Source organism: Nematolebias whitei, chromosome 12 (genome assembly GCF_014905685.2).
Source record: "Nematolebias whitei isolate Nwh7 chromosome 12, NemWhi1, whole genome shotgun sequence".
In the NCBI taxonomy this organism is placed as follows: Eukaryota; Metazoa; Chordata; class Actinopteri; order Cyprinodontiformes; family Rivulidae; genus Nematolebias; species Nematolebias whitei.
In genome coordinates, this window is record NC_056509.1 from 35,373,048 (window position 1) to 35,392,270 (window position 19,223).

Sequence of the window (19,223 nt, forward strand, 5' to 3'; positions counted from 1 at the left end):
TAGGAGTCTTAAACCCTTTCCACACTCTTGCAATATTCTAATCAATATTTCTAAACTCTAAACACTTAAAAAAAGCACAGAATGTCATGATTAGCTCTCTGCCACCAGCCGCTCTTGGCCACACCCACTTCTCCACTGCAGAGCGGTGATCAGCTGATCAGCTGCAACAGGACGCTTTTTCTGCAGCTGTGGGCTGCACACAGGTGCTAAATAATTTAAAATAAATTATTTTAAACAAAAATTTAATGCCAATTGTGTGGCTCATCCATCAATCAGTCAGTTGTGTGTCATGTACAATCTTATTTTGAAAGACAGCGATAAAGCGAGTCCGCGATGAACGAACCGCGAAGCAGCGAGGGACTAATGTACAGTAAATACAAAAAAGTAGGGCTTCTGCTGATTTCAGAGAACAATGTTTTTTAAATAAGTGAAGAGAGCTCAGTGCATTTCTATAGAGGAAATGTTGATAAATGTTAAATCAAATCGTATAATAGTGCTGAATCAGCACAGCCATTCACAAGGCAACATACAGTGGTGTAAAGGTGTATAAAATAACGTTTGAATCTATCACTATTAAATATTACATTTTTTAGACTAAAGTTGTACTTACACTATTTCTTCAAACTTAGGCTAAAGAGCTATCTGCAACAGGTAAGATACTTTCCTCAGACGCTTCTTCAAATAACCCAAACCCTTGCTATAAGCACTCCTCTGTCTCATCACCATGTTCTACTCACGTTTCCATGTTGTCGCCCTCTAAAACAGTCTGAACGGGCAGGTAGCCCAGACGTTGGTGTTTGGCAAAGTATTTCTTAGATCGGAATTTGTTCTTCAGCACTTTGGTGAAATCTCTCACGTCTTCACCTGATGTTGTCTGTAAGAGGGAGAGGGAGAAAAAAAAGAGAAAGGACTGAGTTTATTTTTGCTTACTGTTTTGTGTATAGAGGTTATTCAGTCCCTCGCTCTCATCTGGGTGGAATAAGGATCATCATTTATGTGGACAAAAACATGTCAGCTAATTAGCCTTTTTCTTCCAGAAACTGTTTCAGTCACGCAAGGAAACAAATGATCACAAGTCTGACTAGAAGGAGGGAAAATCCAGGGGATTTTTTGAACAAATCACCAAAAACTAAAGAAGAACCACTCAAAAGAAGTGTGTACTCCACAAAAGCCCCCGTCTACAGACATGTTATTTTTCTTTTACTTAACTTTAATTGCCTTTATTAGATGCATGCGACATTAAGCCCCAGCTGGAAGCAACTCAGTAATACAGTGGCTGTTCGTGCATCGTGTGACAGTGTTTGTGTCACTTTGCAAAATGTTAATTTGACAAACACACCCATAGACTTTAAAATGAAACAAATAAACTAAGGAAAGATTAAAAAAAAAAAAAAAGATTTAAGCTGCTGATAATATCAATTAGAACAACACACCATTTTCACTCTATTTAAATGCACAAACAAAAAAAACCAAGTTGTTTGTTTATAACAAAGATAAATATGAGAACAGTAATCATGTAAAAGGCTCAGACTAACACAAATCATTGTCAAGTAAAATCAAATTTTTTTACTTACTGTCACCTTGGTGAATTTAATGGTATGAAACTGACATAAATCTGTTTGAGCAGAGGATAAACATGGACACCCTAAATAAAAACAGTAAAACTACCACAACTGTGATGAATAAAGAAAAGCTGAACTTTAGGCTTTTTATTCAGTTTTAATTTGGTTTTCCTCTTATAAAGTTGACAAATTTCTGGTTTTTAATCCCCATTCTTAGAAAATGTAAATCAAACTCGTTAAGTAATGTTTACTGTGTGAATGCTTATTACCTAATTTCAGCTGTTTTCAAATCAATTCCAAGTTTTTCATGGTCATTTCTGCTCCTTTCAGCCTATAAAACATCTTTCTGCTAAGTTCAACTTGTTGTGCTCCTTTCAACATATTTCTGCAAGTTTCAGTTATTTCAGCCACTATTTTGCTGTTTTTATGCTAATTTTAGCTTTTTCAGCTAATTCCACATTTTTTTTAAATTCATTTAAACTTTTTTCTGCCTAATTCAGCAAAAATGTTCTCTCTCCACTTCCTTCAAGTAATTTAAGCTTTTTTTTTTCTTTTTAAGCTACTTTTCACCTAGTTTTTTTTGTGTGTGGCTAATTTTAGCATTTTTCAGATGATTTCCACTTTTTGTGCTCATTTCAGCTTCTTTCAGCATAATTGGGCAAACGTCTTTTTGCTTTCTTCTGTAATTTATGCTTGTTCTACCTTTTCAGCTACATTTTTTAGCATTTTTAGCTATTTTCATATAAATTCACATTTTTCATGGTAATTTCTGCTAGTAATTAATTTTTTTTCAGTTAATTTCAGCTTGTTATGCTCCTTTCAGCTTAATTATGCTAGTTTTGGCTATTTCTGCTACTATTTAGCTGTTTCCATGCTAATTTGAGCTTTTTCAGCTAATTCCACATTTTTTAATAGCTCACTCCAGCTCTTTTTGTTTCCTTCTGGTAGTTTAAGCTTCTTTCTGCCTTTTTCAGCTAATTTTCAGCCCTTTTTTTTCGTTGATGCTAATTTCAGCTATTTTTAGCTTCTTTCCTATTTTTATGCTAATTTCTGCTTATTTAAACCTATTTCAACAAATAAGTGTTCTTTCTGCTTTCTTCTGCTAATTTAGGCTTCATCCATTTCAGCAACATTTCAGCAATATGCTGGTGAAGATTCTCAGTCATCCAGGACATGATAAATTTGACAGGAAATACAATTTCTCTAGTTTTCTTTTGTTCCACTCCAGGGTTGGCGTACATGCATGCTTCAGGACACATTTTGAGAAGCATCTCTGTCTTCTTTCCACTTGGTTCCAGTCGTTACTTTATCCTCACATCTTCAGTAGTTCATGCTGAGAGGATTTTGGACAGTTTCTTGCAGTTGTTCCTCGGAGCAGAGACCGTGATAAGTCTTCACTGTTTACTGGCAGGCATGAAGCTCAACATTTTGGCTGTTTAGTTCAAATATATGTTTAATCTGAAGGTCTTTAAGGTTTTTTTTTCCTTCCAATGTCCATCATGCCGTCAGAAATATCTCCTTTGCACCAAAGAGAACATATTTCTGCTGCATTGATTAGCGTCTGTCTAGCAGAATATGACTATAGTGTTTTTATCAGCTTGGCACTGCCAAACAGCCCATTTTGCTCGGCTACTTTAGGCGTCTAGTAAAGATTGACACTTCATTTGCTTCTGAAATTGTAGCCGTTATATGTAGATAGTTGCACTACCTGAACTTTAATTAAACCTGAATTTAAGTTGCTCTTCTGCAACTTATAATTGCTAATACATGGCTATATTTATTTTAATTAATATCCCATGATAAAATCTATGTTTTTACTTTTCCCAGTAAACATACAAAAGGAAAATAAAACATTAATATCAGTATTTATAAGTGACTAAATAATCTTACTGATGCACCATAGAAAAAAAGGATGTCCTTGTCTTCATTTGTTTGCTTCAAAAAGACAATTGTCCAATGCACAAAGAGAAACCCATCAAACAAACATCTGGCATGAAAAACAGTTACTTGACTGCACAAAAATCCTTCCAACATCCAGAATGCTGATCGGAGGCCAGCAGCTTTCAGGTTTGTCCACCATGACTGAGGCTGTTTTATGACGAGAGGAAAATCTGCGCAGCGACGTTCCGACGTGTTGACGAGACTTTCCACAAGGATGAAAACTGTTTTAGCTGTTTCAGAGCTAAACAATGAATACTTTTTAAACAAATATAATTAGAGTAAAATGAAGAAATTGAACCAAAAGGGGTGGAAAAAAAAAAAAAGCCACAGCGTGTGCTAGGAGCAAAACATTAGCCAAATCAAAACAAAAATCTGCACAAATTTTCTGCAGCGATGGCTCAGCCGTCTCTCACTTTGCATAATAAGAGAATTAATATTCAGGCGCTGGAAGACTCAGTGGTTTATTTGACACTGAGATGGGATAGGAGGTAACCGAAGCCTGAAAGTGTGGATGTGGTGCTTTCATTAAATGGTTAAGTGGAGTATGTGAGTGTGTTGAAGAGAGATAATGTGAGTCCACAACTGTGAGCTGTAAATTGTGTGCTACGTCCTCACCGGTGTGCAGTACTCCACCATGGGGTAGTTGAGTTTGTGGCCCTTGGCAGTGCGCCCGGAAAAGAAGCAGCTCTGACAGACATCATAGTTGAAGTGCTTCAGACTGCGATACCTGCATGGAGACAGAGATGGAGGCGAAAAAGTGACAAAAGTTGGTTTGGGAAGCACTTTTTACATCCTGAGGGCCTGTTTTTGTGACACTACAATGTGACTCATCTTCCGGAGAGCTGCTGATTCCCCACCATCACTCTGTCACATAATCCTCCACTTGTTCGCAGACACACAATATGCTGACAAAATGACAGATGGCTGGGTTTTCACCCAAACACAACAACGTGACGACAACAGTGAAGACGTCTTTGTCAGCAGCTGTAGCCAGACTACCATTTAACAGCTAGATTGAGACAGGAGTCATTCAGACAAAAGCTTAAGTCTTCTATCCCCCCCATCTTCCCCAGCTCTCCCCAAGGTTAGCTGACTGATGAGCTACAAAGGAGAGTGATATATCAAAAGGATGCAACAGTGCACACACCAGCTCTAAGTCACATATGCCATTACAATGTGACAAGCAGCATATTACTTTGAGGAGAGGGTGTTAAGTCACCTTCACCCTGGGAGTGATGAGTTGGCCCTGATATAATTAGTTTACTCATCAAACAACTCGAGTCAAATATGGAATCTGTTCTGCATGGTCTGCTTTGGAAAAACCTGAAATCTTGGTTTTTTTTTTTACGTTTGCTTATGAATACTTTTCTGCAAGATTACACCTACAAGACAAAATGTCAGAAGAACAATCCAAGCTGTGATCAAACAGTTAGCATGAAAGATTTGATACAATTATAATCAGCTATGATTTTAAGATAGCCTTTTAACAGATTTCAACTCTTATTCATCTTCCTCTTCTTCTTTTTAGTGGTTTGTTTCTCATGGGTCACCACAGCGAGACATCCTCCTCCATCTCATGCTGTCCTCACTCCAACTACCTCCATGTCCTCTCTAACTGCAGCCCTACATCTCCTCTTTGTCTTTTTCCTGGCAGCTGCATTTCTAACATCCTTCTACCAGTATACCCACTGTCCCTCCTCTGGACATGTCCAAACCATCTCATTCTGGCCTCTCTAACTTTATCTCCCAGTTGTTCAACAGGTGCTGTACCTCTGATGATCTCATTCCTAATCTTATCCATTCTTATCACTCCTAAAAAGAACCTCAACATCTTAATTTCAGCCACTTCCAGTTCTTTCTCCTGTCTTTTTGTCCATGTCCATGTCTCTGTCTCCAGACCATACGACATAGCTGGTCTCACCACTGTCTTGTAAACTTTTCCTTTGCCGACACCCTTTTATCACAAATCACCCCTAAAACATTGCTCCATCCTGCCTGGACTCTCTTTTTCACCTCTTTACCACACTCCCCATTTTCCTGGACAGTGGACCCCAAGTACTTGAAGTCCTGCACCGTTGTGACCTCTGCTCCTTGTAGCCGCACTGTTCCACCGGCCTCCCTCTCATTCACACATGTACTGTCTTACTACGGCTGACTTTCATTCCTCTTCTTTCAAGTGCATACCTCCACCTCTACAAGTTCTCTTCCACCTGTTCCCTGTTTCCAAAGATCACAATGTCATTTGAATCTTTTTGCAAACGTAATATGCCTGTTACGCCCACTGATTTCTAAGGGGTTCTTTTACTAGAGGACAACCTTTCTCCTCTTTTGCTTGTTTACAGGCCTGCTGTCTCACCATGCTGCACACCTGGAATCACTTCCTCCTCATCAGTGGACTGCATAAAAGCTTCAGTGATCCAGCGCCACACCCCTTTCTCCTTGGGCATTTCTACTTGGTTCTGAGCAGTGCAGTGTGGTTGACTCTGAACTCTGTGCAAAACATTGGCAACTCTGAGTTATTTCTGTTAACTTCTGTGAACAACTCTATTTTAGAAACCTTTTGTTTAGATGGGAAGTTTGGTAGGGGTTCTCTGCCATTTTATTTTTAACTAACTTTTCTCCTGTTTTGTGGCCAGCTAGGGAGCCTAGGAATTGTAGTTTTAGTTTTGTTAGATAACAGGTGATTGTTTTCTAGCCAGAAGGGGCATTCTTTTGTTTGTTCTTTTGGCCTTGGAGACCCTGACGTTCATGGCATCCCCCTTTGTCTGCAACACCCAAAAACTCTTACACAATTAAATTATTGTAATGCCAAGTTGGGTTGTTTTTGAGTCATTAGCTTTGTTTAGTTTACAATTTTTGGGTTACACCTTGCACCTCCTAGACTTATTCCAAGGGTTGTAACAATGCCTCAAGGACAAGTACACTTCATAGCACAGGAAGTAACATAGTACAATGTTGTATAGTGATTAAGTTTTGAAAAAAGCCTGTTTTTAGTAGCAGAGTTAAATAAAAATAAATAACTGTCGTGCTCAAATACACCACAACATGGGCATGAAGGTGAATCAAACCTGCAACTTCCCAGTCCCAAATGGAGTGCCCTACAGCTGCCCCTTAACATTTATCAAATACAAACCGTGACGCTTTATTAATTAAACGTTTTAATGTTTTCCTGCATCATGCAAGTTAAAACCAATAAATTATGCAGCATCTTCTAAAAAAAACTGTCTACAAAGTAAGCATTGCTTGAAAGAAGGTTCCATTTTTAGTGTTTGTTGTTGTTTTTTAAAACCCACAAATACAACATGCATTAATCATTGTTTATTACCCTGTAGATAGTTTTTTAACAGAACCATTTGAAAATTTTTAATGTGGGGGCTTTTGATCCTTCCAATTTCTTAGAAAAATTCATTCAAACAAACAAAATAATAATAATAATTTAGTTTGAATGTGTAATGTGTGATGTCCACATAATAAACTCAGCTCTAACAGGTTTAAAACTTTTGCTACTTAAAAACAAATGCATCTTGGTGTCAAAATGCCTGCAATGCATTTTTCCTCCTCTTTCATTTTTCCTCTCTGCCTTCCCCTCCCACCATCACTCGCTCTCATCGATCACTGACACAACTCGGGAGATGTGTGCTTCATCAAATGTCTGAACGTGTTTCTCATTCTGCTTGCGAAGCAATGAATCTGGAGGAAAAACCCTGTTGTTCTGCTCCCCTTAGAACGGCGTTATACTCATCTCCACGAATGGAAAAAGCTCTTCCTACATGACTGGTCAGAGGAAAAACCAGCATTATTCCTTAGCGCTCACTGAAACTGTTGATCTTTTCCTTGTTGTTTCAGTATACGAGTAATTTATCAGAAACGAGCTGAAACGAAGGCAGCTACAGAAGCGTGAGAGCGTGTTTGTGATGTACCCTTGTGTGTTTTTGAGTATGAGCTGTTTCTTTAAGCGAGTGAGTGCGTTTCATTACAAACTACAGATGGTATTTACTCAGTAGAGTATCAGCTGCTGACATTTCGATAAATGTCTTGCCCTCTGGAGCACATCTGGCCTTTATGATCAAGACAGAACAACCCAGAAGAATGTCACATTTTGTGTAGAAGTGCGGCCTGTTACACAAGCTCTAATCGCCTCTTTAGTTTTTGTGCTTCGCAAAGTTCAACAAACTCTGAAACATGACAAATATTAGAACAAAAAAAAACGTGTTTTTACCTGAAACCCACTATAGGACACTCCTTGCAGATGTTACACTTGGCCTGATGTTTTGCCGTCTCTGCAGCGGCCACTCTGTGCAGGACAGGAAGCCAAACCATAGACTGAGGCTCCAGATGCATCCAGTCGACAAACTGCCGAGGCTCTATCTCCACCTTATTGTTCACCTGGCCATAAAAAAAAAAAAAGGCAAGTGGTCAAGAGCTTGGAGCCTAAAAATAAAATATGCATCCACTGTCTGAAGCTTTAGCTCCTATAAAAACCTGTACAGGCACATCCTTGGCAGCATGGGAGGAAAAACGTGCACGTGCACTAAACGGCCGTAACTCTTTACTAAACTCCTAACATGCTGACAAATTTAAGATGACCACATATATTGAAATGACGAGTCCCTGAGACGCGTTACGGCCTTGAGTTGTGAACAGAGGCTAAATTACTTTTACGAGCATCTTATTCACATTTATTGCTCGGAACATCTTACAATAAACTGATTTTAAACGCCCTCACCGTCCTTGTTTATACACGATCTTAGCTGTTGGCTGATAACCCCGAGGATTTTACCACAGTGTGGGAAACAATTTTTAGCTCCTAGCTGTTGTTTTAAAGTTTAGAAGGCGGACCTATTATGTAACCTGTACATTATTTTTACTGTTTTAAGTATTTAAAGAAACTTTGTTTTTCTATTCTCCATGAACCTTTTGTTAATTAAAGTACCACAATAAATATAACTTTGTATTTTATATTTATATAGCCAGTAAGATGATGATAAGTCCATTAAACAAACTGGTGCGACTGTTGTTCCTGTGAAACAAATCAAAGGCAACCTTTCCATCAGTGATGACACAAAAAGGGCATCAAACGCAGCAAAGGGCCAAGTCCAAGAGGAAAGAATAATCCAAAGATTGTGGATCTTCCTCTAAAAACCCTCTCCCAGAAGGCTACACTGCAGCCTAACTTTACAAGCAAATGCGTTCAGGCGTTTAAATAATCAAACAGAAATTTGTTACGAGCAAAAACTTTGAATTCAGGGGTCGTCACAGCAACGAAGACTTGGTAGTTGTTTTCTCTTACGCCTGATTCCTGACACAACCGCACACCACTGAGCTACTGTGTGGAACAGAGAGCGGCTATAGGGTGCTCGGGGGAGCAGATGGTGGGGGTTAAGGGCCTTGCTCAAGGGCCCAGAGCAGGGCAAATGAAGTCAGAGGCAGGTGTGGGTGCTTCACCTTTCCCACCCATATTTTGATGTTATCGGTCCGGGGAGTTGAACCGGCGGCCTTACAATCACAGGCCAACCTTCTCTAACCGCTGATACTCTACTTTCGTCATTATAATCCCCTCCCTGATGGACATTTACACATCACGCTGCCTCAACAGAGCAGAAAACAATCATGGACTGTTCACACCCGGATTTTGAACTGTTTGACTTGTTACCTTCAGGGAAACGCTACAGGTGCATCAGAACAAGAACAAACAGATTCAAGAACAGTTTTTTTCCCGAAAGCCATCGCCACACTGAACTCACACATGCACTGATTTAATAATATAACCTCCCAAACCCCTGGACTTCTACTGTGCAATACTACTGACATTTCATACCCTCAGTCACCTTAACTACCTCACTAATATCCATAATGTGCAATACAATTGTGTAATACTTGTATTTTTTACTTTCATTATTATATCTATATTGCGTTACATTTTTTATATTTTTAGTGTGTGTTTAATGTGTGTTTTCTTAAGGCGTGTTTTTGCACTGGAAAAAGGAGTGGCTCTTAATTTCATTGTACTGCGTATAATGACAATAAAGGCATTCTGATTCTGATTCTGATAAATATTCACAGTTAGTTCACACTATAATAATCTGCAGTAAGAAAGGATTTAATTAACTGAAAAAATAAAAGCTTTTGTAATACTAATTATATTTTTTAAAACATTGTAAAATAGCATTCCTTGAAATTAAAGAGTGCACTCATCACGATAATAATAAAATAAGCATTGAGTAAAACTGTTTGAAGACGAAAACAATTCTCAGAATAGATCTAAGACATGAATTGTTCTTCGTCAAATAGCATGGAGACTTGTAAAAACAAAGTTTTGTTGTTCAGCTCATTATTTATTTACAGAAAGTCCATTTTCTGCACACGAAAAATAAACATTTACTTGATAACAAAGTTACACACAATTATAAGTTTATTTTACTAGAACTGTTTTTTCTAATTAATGTCATCTTTCAAAATGGAAACCAGAACTGTTAGAATTCTAATAGCTTCATTTCTTTTTAAAACGTTTAGAAAACAGTTAAATTAAATACATTTCTTAAAGGTTTTATTATTTCCACAAAATCATGACCTAACGTTCTAAACGAACCACGAAGTAGCGAGGGACTACTGTATATCGTTTTGGAAAAAGACCTCATAGATCCACTGTCAACCAATGGATCCGACAGATGTTATCTGCTCTCCCTCTGGAAAAGATTACATATGCATTAAAGGGCAAACAGGACCTGTTTGAGTGTATCTGGAACCCTTTCATTATGTATATTAAAGATCTGAACATACCAGAAGACAGTGCAAGTGACTGAAGGAGGTGTACACTGCACTTCCTAAATACAAATAATTATTTTAAGATATCTACGTTGTTGTATTTGAGACCTCAATATGTCGATGATGTGTGGAGTTTATGATAAGTTGCATTATGATCAGGATTCTGTGAGGGGCACTTTGTTGCTGTTTTTTGTTTGTATTTGTTATTTTCAAAGTCAACGTTTCTTTATTTGTCATTCGCACCACATGTTGTACATGTGGTGGAACAAAACTGTGTACACAGGGTCCCAGTTACATACAACAAAAGTATAAATTGTGAAGAAAAACAGTAATAAGATCTAAGATACTGTAAGAACTAAAAAAACATGTTAAACTACAAATACACTAAGCATTAGTAGAAAAACATGGTTTGAACACAGTGTCTAAGTAATACTATCACTGTTTTGCTACATCTCGCAGAATGTTTGAACTGTGTTTGTTAAAACTAATAAAAAATTTCAATTAAAATATTTTAGAAACAACCCCCCCCCCCCCCCCCCCCCGTAAAATATTGCTTTTGGATTATTCTATAAAACTCAGCTTAATGGGCCTTTAACTATGAGACTTCTAAAAAAAAAAACTGGTTTTGGTTAATGGTTATGTTGCATTTAAATAAAATCTCATGTGTAGTTTTAAAATCCTTGAGCTACAAAACAAGATTAGCTTGAAACTCTTTTCAGACCAACATGTCAGATCATTTTAAAATTCTTCACCCTTCCACTCACCTTTGCACAATCTCACAGTCTCTTCTCTCACCTACATTCATCTCATTGTCAGCTTCCTGCTCCTCCTCTGTGCCATCTGACGGCTGAATTATAGCACTAACAGATTAATTACTGGCTGGCTGAAAGGACGACTGGATAGGCAGATGGATGGAAATATGAAGAAGAGTGATAAAAGGGCAGAGAAAGAAGTTTAATTTATGGCGAGGTTCATCACAGAACCATTAAAACAAACAAACAGAGGGTCTGCAGAGTTACTGGGTGCACAAGGTGGTGCAGGTGTATCTGTATGAATGTGTGCATGCACTGATGACAGTGAGCAATTGAGTGTGTGTGTTTCTGGTTTCTACCTGTCAAACATGGCTGGACAATTGAATGATTAATGGGTAATTGAACTACAGCCGACAGAGATTCACAACCACATCTGTGAGCAATTTCTTGTGTTCATGTGGTTGTACTCTAACACGATCATGTGTATGAAAATAACAAATGCATGTTGAAATATGCCTCACCCTGCCATTTTGGGAGATGCAGCGCCAGAAATCAGTAAGATTTATAATTTTTGGCTCGTGTCAAGGACTGGCAAATGGTGAGCCAAAGGAGAAACTGTGAGAACATTAAAACAATGAACCCGATGGGACGGCAACATCAGCCGACGCCGGTAACATTCAGAAATAAACCTGAGTGGAGCTGTTGGATGGCTGCAGTAAAACACTAGAGGACAGCCAGCAAAGGAGTAAAGGTCGAGACTTCATGGTTGGTCAGCAAAGTGACAATATGAAAGAATGTTTTACAAGATTAAGAGAGGCAGCACAGGCTACAGGAAGGCAGAAGAAACTGATGAACTTCACGATTTTAAGCTTTTAAAGATGCTGTTAATCAAGAAGCAGCTGGCAGCTGTAGATTTATGATACAAGACCAGGAATCCATTCAAGAGGAAAAAAAAACAGACATGTAGAATGTCTAATATTTCTAAAACATACACATGACATAAGTATTACAACTTTCTCTGGAGAGTATTACATCATCTGTACCACACACACACATGCAAAATCATTGATCTTTCCACATGCAATTTGTTTTTGAGGCTTTAATAAACCAGATGTAAGAATTAATGCCAGGTTATCATGTCAATGCTAAAAGTAACTAGAGAACTAGCATTTCCTGTCAAAATGAAGTGTGAATGCGTATTAAAAACACTGATGTAATTAGCTAAAAACATGCTGAAAGGTAGTTGAAATGGAAGAACAAGCAGAAGTTAGCAGAAGAAAGCAGAAAGAACACATTTGCTGAATTATGACTGAGTAAAATTCGTAAAAATAAAAATTAAAAAAAAAAAGCTAGGAAATTAGCTAAAAAAAAAGCTGAAATTAGCAAAAAAGTAGCTGCAAAGGCAGAAAGAAGCTTAAACCACCAGAAGAAAGTGGAAGGAGCTGAAACAAGCTAAAAAATGTGGAATTAGCTGTTAAAGCTAAATTTAGCTCAAAACAGTTATAGTAGCTGAAATAGTGTAGCAGAAAAAGCTGAAACTAGCAGAAATAAGTTGAAAGAAGCATAAGAAGATGAAGTTAGCAAAAAGAAGTTATTTAGGCTGAAAGTAGCTGAAATTAACCTGGAAAATTTGAATTTATCTAAAAACAGCTGAAATTAGCTAAAAATGTAAAAAAGTTAGCTGAAAATGTAGAACAAGCTTAAATTAGCAGAAGGAAGTAGAGAGAGAACAGTTTTGCCCAATTAGGCTGAAAGAAGCCGAAATGAGCACAAAAGGTGGAATTTTTTTATATAAAAAAAAAAAAACAGCTGAAAAGTAGCTCAAAAAGTAGAAAGAAGCTTAGATTACCAGAAAGAAGTGAGAGAGAGCACATTTTTACCGTATTAGGATGAAAATAGTAGAGATGAGTGCAAAAAATGTGGAATTAGCTGAAAGAAAACTAAAATTAGCATAAAAACAGCAAAATAGTAGCTAAAATAGCAGAGAATGCATAAAATGAAATTGGCAGAAAGAAGTTAGAAGAAGCAAAAAAATGTTGGACTTAGAAGAACTGACTCTGAAAAGATCACAAAACCATAGAAAAAACAGCTAAAAGTAGCTAAAAGTAGCTGAAAAAATGTTTAAATTTGCACAAGGAAGCTGAAAGAAGCTGAACCAGAACAAAATGTGGAAGGAGCAGTAAAAGGTTGTAAACAGATTTGAAGAATGTAAAATGAGCTCAATTCATTTTATATGAGAATAAAAATGACAAAAAAAGCTATAAATTTCAAAAAGCTAAAGTTGCACCAATACCACAAGTCATAGTACCCTTCTCCTGAAAAAGCTGAACGTTTTGATATATGGTTTGTTGAAATAGCACAAAAATTGTGGAACGAGAGTGATGCTGAAAAACGTACAGAAGAAAAAAGGATCACAATAGAGTGAATGCTTCATAAACATTCACACTATTAAACTGGCAAATCAACCCTAAATGTATATCTATGGCAAGAAGCATTTTCATGAAAAAATAAAGAGCATTGTTACCAAATCACTAATTATTAGCGCTGATCTAAATCCACACGTCCAAAAGGAAAGTTGCCTAAAGTTTTCTGCTTCTTTATTCCTTTACCCATGAATGCAAACAATAATAGTCTAGTTAATAATCCTTGCCGCATAATCAAGGCAAAATCTAATCTACTGATGATTACCATTATTTGCATCATTAATTTTTATGTGACATGAGTATTTTTACAGCATTAACATTCAGCTGCTATCTGGAAGATTTATGAAGCAAAATGTTCATAATTCCTACATCTAAAGAAAATTACACATTTCTCGTTTTTATAAAAAATGAACATCACTATGTCAAATATTGTTGTGGTTCAGTAAACTGATTTTTGTTTATCTTTGCCACTAAAGATGTATTTCTGTTTCTCTTCTGAAGAAGTTATCCGGTAGACTTGGTTCGGTTCGGGACCAATATTCATGAGCTTTTGTTTACATTTGAGCTGGTGAGTTTGCATTCACACTGCACTGTGCAGTCGAGTCAACCTGTTGAACCAACCTATTCCCCCGCTCGCCTGTGGGGGCGCTGCACCAAGAACTACTGAAAGAAATGACACAAAAACCTCTGGTCTTCTTCTTCTTCTGTAAATAAAAATAAAAACGAAGTGGCATCAAGTTTTAGCAGTTTTAGGAGTTATATTTTGTCATTTTTCAAAAATGGACTCAGCATGAGCAGAAGATGAGACAGAAGACCATGGAGAATATTGTTTTTCACACAAGGCAGCTGACGGCTCCATATAAGGTCAGAGAAATGCGTGTTTGTTTGTCCTGTGGAGCGGGTCCGGTCTGTTTACATTCACACTGTACTCGAACCGCGCTGGAGTTCGCTTCTACCGAACCGAGACCTAGGTTTTAGCCCGGGCCAGAGTTCGCCTTTTTGTTCCGTGACAGAGTTCGATGGCGCGTTCACACCTCCCTAAACGAACCGGACTTTCTAAGGAAACGAGCTAGAGTTCGATTAAAGTGGACTAAACAGGGCTGGTGTGAATGCACCCATAAAAACCTCTGATGCTCAACCTTTCTTTAACACAAAGAACTGAATTTGAACGTTTCCTTCAAAACAATTGTTTCTGGGGTCAGGATTAGTTTGACAACAAATTTTTGTAATTTGTCACTGATGGAGGCTAATGTATCTCTGATCCAACTCATCTTCCTGTAAAGTTTTAACAATGAAATTCAATATAAACCAGATTTTAAAGATATAAATTTGGGAATCATTACTTAACCCTGACTGAAAAGTCAACCTGTGTGCACTTCAATATGCAGGCAATGATTTTGTCTACAACTAGTGTTAACAAATAGCTCTTATGTGGATAATATGTACAGAGTGCATCATAACGTCGGGAAATTCCTGGCTTATCTGCACATAGATTTTTACAAAATTGTAAATAAAGTCACAAAAACTTATCGTTTGGTGCCTGTGTGAACAGGTCACTCGTGCAAATGAGTCCTCGTGACTGAATGAGACTAACCTGTATAAATAAAGGTTGAATGAAACATACGTGCTGGAAGCAGCTGCGAACGCTGGGTTCAATGTTGGAACCTCCGAATGCGGCCACCTCCCCCAGCTGCCTCGGGATCTGGATGGCTTCGTGCAGTAGCAGACCGAGCTGTCTCTGGTCGCACGTGTCACCTGCTGATGCCACCTGTCTGAAGAGATCTGTGGAGACGCGAAGCAAGAACAAAGAAGTGGGGAAAAAATGAGAAAAGAGGAAGTGCTGGTAAAAAAAATTTAAATAAAATTAGAGGATGTGGGTGATATTGACAGGAAGACAAGTGTGTAAATAGAAGAGTGACAGTACAGCTGCAAGTGGGTGGAAAAGCATGGACGCGTGCGCGTGTGTATTTGAATAGGAATTGAATTGGTAGGTAGGACAAAGAAAGCCCCAGAGAAGCTGATTCATATTTATTATTTTCATCCTTCCACTCCTCGTGGAGACTGACACAGCTGTGCTGGATGAAGATTTCTGCCCAGTGACACGTGTCGCGTATTGATTTTTCCTGATAAAGTCACAAACTGAGGAAAGAGGGCAGCGAGGGTAATGCTGTGAAAGAGCGGGAAGCAGAAAACAGGCAGGATGACGGGTTCTTCCGCTCTGCTTGCAGCTGTCTTTGATCTCCATGTGAAGTCGGGCTCTGATGCCAGCTTCTGTTAAGTATGCGTTCACGTGGCCACGCTCGCAATTACATGCACTTGTGACCTCCACTGATCAACACCCTCATCGTTAGCCGAACACATTCTGCCGCGCAATTAAATGCGACATTGGAAGCCGTTACACCGAGTGTCAAATGGCAGGACACTTGGTCAGATGTGCGTGCAGTCCAGTGAGCGTATGCACGAGGCAGACAGGAAATGAAACTCTAAGAGAGTACAGGAGGAAGAACGCAATCAGCCGTGCTTGATACCCTTCTCAAGCTAATAGAAACTGCCAGTGGAACGAATGGGCTCTGGGACAGGGTTCGTGCCACGGCAGTGGAAAGAAGAAAGGAGGAGAAGTAAGAGTAAGTAAGATAGGACGACAAAGTGGGAGTGTTAGACAGATGAACGAGAGTTTGAGCAGTGACGGCGAAGGAAGACAGACGGAGGAAGATAAAGCAGCACAAAGAGCAGCAAGCCAGACTGACAAGTCGTCTCCCGGTGGAACCAGCTCTCGCTCTCTAATCCTCAAAAATAAATCAGAAAGCAGAATTAAATAAAGAACAGGGGAAACGTAGGAGGTCTCTCATCCAATTAGACAAACCATTCTCCGATTCCCCCCCCCCGCTGTGAGTTTGATTAATACTACTAGGATTACAGCTGCGGTGGAGCAGCGTGGGCTGCTGCAGACGGAAGTGCACGAGGGAGGGCAGATTCAACTCTGTGTTTTAGAGTACGGAACAACAGCAGATTCATCATCTGCTCCTTTTCACTCACATTTGTATTTTTCTTCTAAGTGGCCCTTGGAGAGCGAGAGCAAGCCGATCTTCATGGACAGGACGCGGATCTTCCCGCTGCGACCACTGCAGGTGGAGAAAAGCAGAACATGGCAACCACTTAATCATATTTGCTCTCGACGCGAGCCTCTATGTATCCAATATGTTTTTGTTTGTTCTGCTAATTTCAAATCTGGAGTAGCATGGAAGGGCAGTGACAGAAAATCATTATGTGTTTGGAAGCAGGAAGCAGAAGGGCATTCATCTCGGTGTGTGTTGCTACTGGATGTTTGTGAAGTGCGAGTCAGACTGCTTTTTTCTTTTTTCTGTATTTAAGCAGGTAACACATGTGACTTTACAAAGACAGATGTATGTTAACATTTGTCATGCCTGCCCGGAGCGATCCTTATTTAAGTGTCAATTAATTCAAAAGGCAGTAGCGATGTTTTCATGCCAACCCACCGCGCTGATATATTCAGCAGATGCAAAACGTGTGACAGATTTCAAGAAGGCATGTAGGCTGAGCCATAATCGCTGACTTTTAATACACAAACGGTATACGCACGTGTCGTAAACGTTGAGCAGCCAGTTGAGACACATGTCAACGCAGAGGGGGACGTTGACCAGGTCTTTGTGCTCCTGTTCCAGCCCGTCGTAGATGGACGTCAGGCAGTTGATGACGTCGGGGACGGAAAGGAGGTGATTGTTGTTGGTGAGTTTGTGCTGCTCGAAGGTGCTCTGGGCAACACTCAGATCCAGCAGGTCCACTGCAGACAGAATGAGAGGGAAGACATGAAAAACAAAACGTATATAAATAAAAACTGTTTTTTAAAGAGAGAAAAATTAATAGAAAGAGTGACAATCAGATTCAAGAGAATAAGAAACACATTTGAATTTAATAAAGTCAGTATAAGAAGAGGTAAATAAAAGTTGCAAGTGACGTTTGGCTCGTTTATTTAGTTGTCCGCGGCAGCTCAGATTTTTCCACAAATGCCAACAAGATAAAGCTGAAAAGAACATAAGACTGAGAAATGGCACACTGTTCTTATAGGAACAGATTTGAATATTCTATTGAAACATCATTTTTGTGAATTATTCATAAAGGAAAATTGAGAGCTTAACAGCAAAAGAGCAGCAAAACGAGAAGCGTTTTTTTTATTTGTTCACCACATCTTCAAAGATTAAAAAAAAAAAGTTAAATCAATATCTCAATATCTCCATTAGGTTCTAAAAAGTACTTCTCACTCTGAGTTTTGTATCTTAAGAAGCAGATGGTCCAATATGATCCAGTTACAGGAGATTGTTTGAAAATGAAACGCGCCAGTAGCAGAAATTTGCACCAGCAAAACAAGATAAAAGTTTAACAAGGTTGAGTCAGGTCCTCTGAACGGATTCTTCTTTGTTGAAACGTTTCATCTTTTATCCAAAAGACTTCTTCAGTCTGAGGAGGTGCAACAAACTCAGTCTTGATAAATTCAACATTTCAATAAAAGAAGAATTCATCCCGAGGACCTGACTAAACCTTGTTAGATTTTCCTACCTGGATTATGGAGCATGCATCAGGACAAGATAAAAGTTGTGAGAAAAATAAGAAGGACTTTCATATATTTAGTTTTTAACACTGAATCCCCATTCACACCTGGCATTAACAAGACTTAAACACATAACTGAAAGGCAAAGGAGGGCATTAAAAATTATTTCACTCAAACCGCCTTAGACTAACTTCGGAAATGATCTTTGGTCTGCACACGTTTGCAGTCTGAACACAAACTGTCCAGCACCTCCCTTCAGGAACTCTTACTGAACTGGAGTTACACCACATTGCATCTTCTGCTGTCATCTTATAGAACAAGGGTCTGCAACCTGTGGTTCTGGAGCCACATGTGGCTCTTTGGTACCTCTGCCGCGGCTCTTTCAGGCTTTGACTAAAATAAAACTGAATTTTATTTAAATTATTGCCAACAATGAACATGGCTAGTTTTATCATATTTCCTGTCATTTTCAAATATGTGAAAGATAGTACAAATACAAGGCGTAAAACATGTGGACTAAAGTTCTAGTCTAAACCGCATGTGAATCTAGGTACACAACCAGGCCTCTCATGCAGTTCTATAAAGCTTGGGTCTCCACACACTCCAGACATTTTAGAAATGATAAATTCTCCCAGATGGGAAGAAAAACATCTTCAGCTTTAAGTCCTAAGAAGTCCAGTTGATTTTGTTTTTTTAACCTTTTTTTTAATCGATCATGACCTGAATGACTGAGAACCTTCACCAGCAACTCAGAATTATGTTAATGCTTTAATAATAATATTGTTCAGATGTCTAAATGTACTGTTATTTTTACAGAAACATCAACACATATCAATCAGATCTGTCCACTAGCAGTTGAATCACCCAAGACGAATGTTACTGTGAGGTGTGAACAGGGCCTCAAATTTTCTATACAAGCCAGTGTGCTAGTTATTAATACACCAAGTAGATTTTTATGTTGTTTAGGTTCAGCTGAGGTCATCTAGATGCCCACTGGCCCTGCACATTGCTGGAAGATATCTTGACTTTCACTTTTCAAGCTTCAACACTTTCAGCGACTCATTGGATGAGCTGTACAGAATCTTCACCTACTAATAAAAATAACGGCTTTCCCCCTCGGACTTATAGGATTATCACAACCTGAAGGTCAGATGATTAATAAACTTAAAGCATGGTAAGAACTGACACATGATACTGAAGAGAGAAACTGATA

The 19,223-nt window shown here is 38.6% G+C and overlaps 1 protein-coding gene across 1 annotated transcript in view; it reads right to left on the reverse strand.

Moving 5' to 3' along the window:
- Positions 1 to 19,223, reverse strand: part of utrn (utrophin) — a gene marked incomplete in the record, with an annotated part of 237,395 nt that overhangs the window by 36,105 nt on the left and 182,067 nt on the right. Inside the window, 6 exon segments of the mRNA XM_037685869.1 lie at positions 738 to 874; positions 4,119 to 4,230; positions 7,723 to 7,889; positions 15,068 to 15,225; positions 16,480 to 16,565; positions 17,044 to 17,245. Coding sequence (XP_037541797.1) covers positions 738 to 874; positions 4,119 to 4,230; positions 7,723 to 7,889; positions 15,068 to 15,225; positions 16,480 to 16,565; positions 17,044 to 17,245 — 862 coding nt within the window.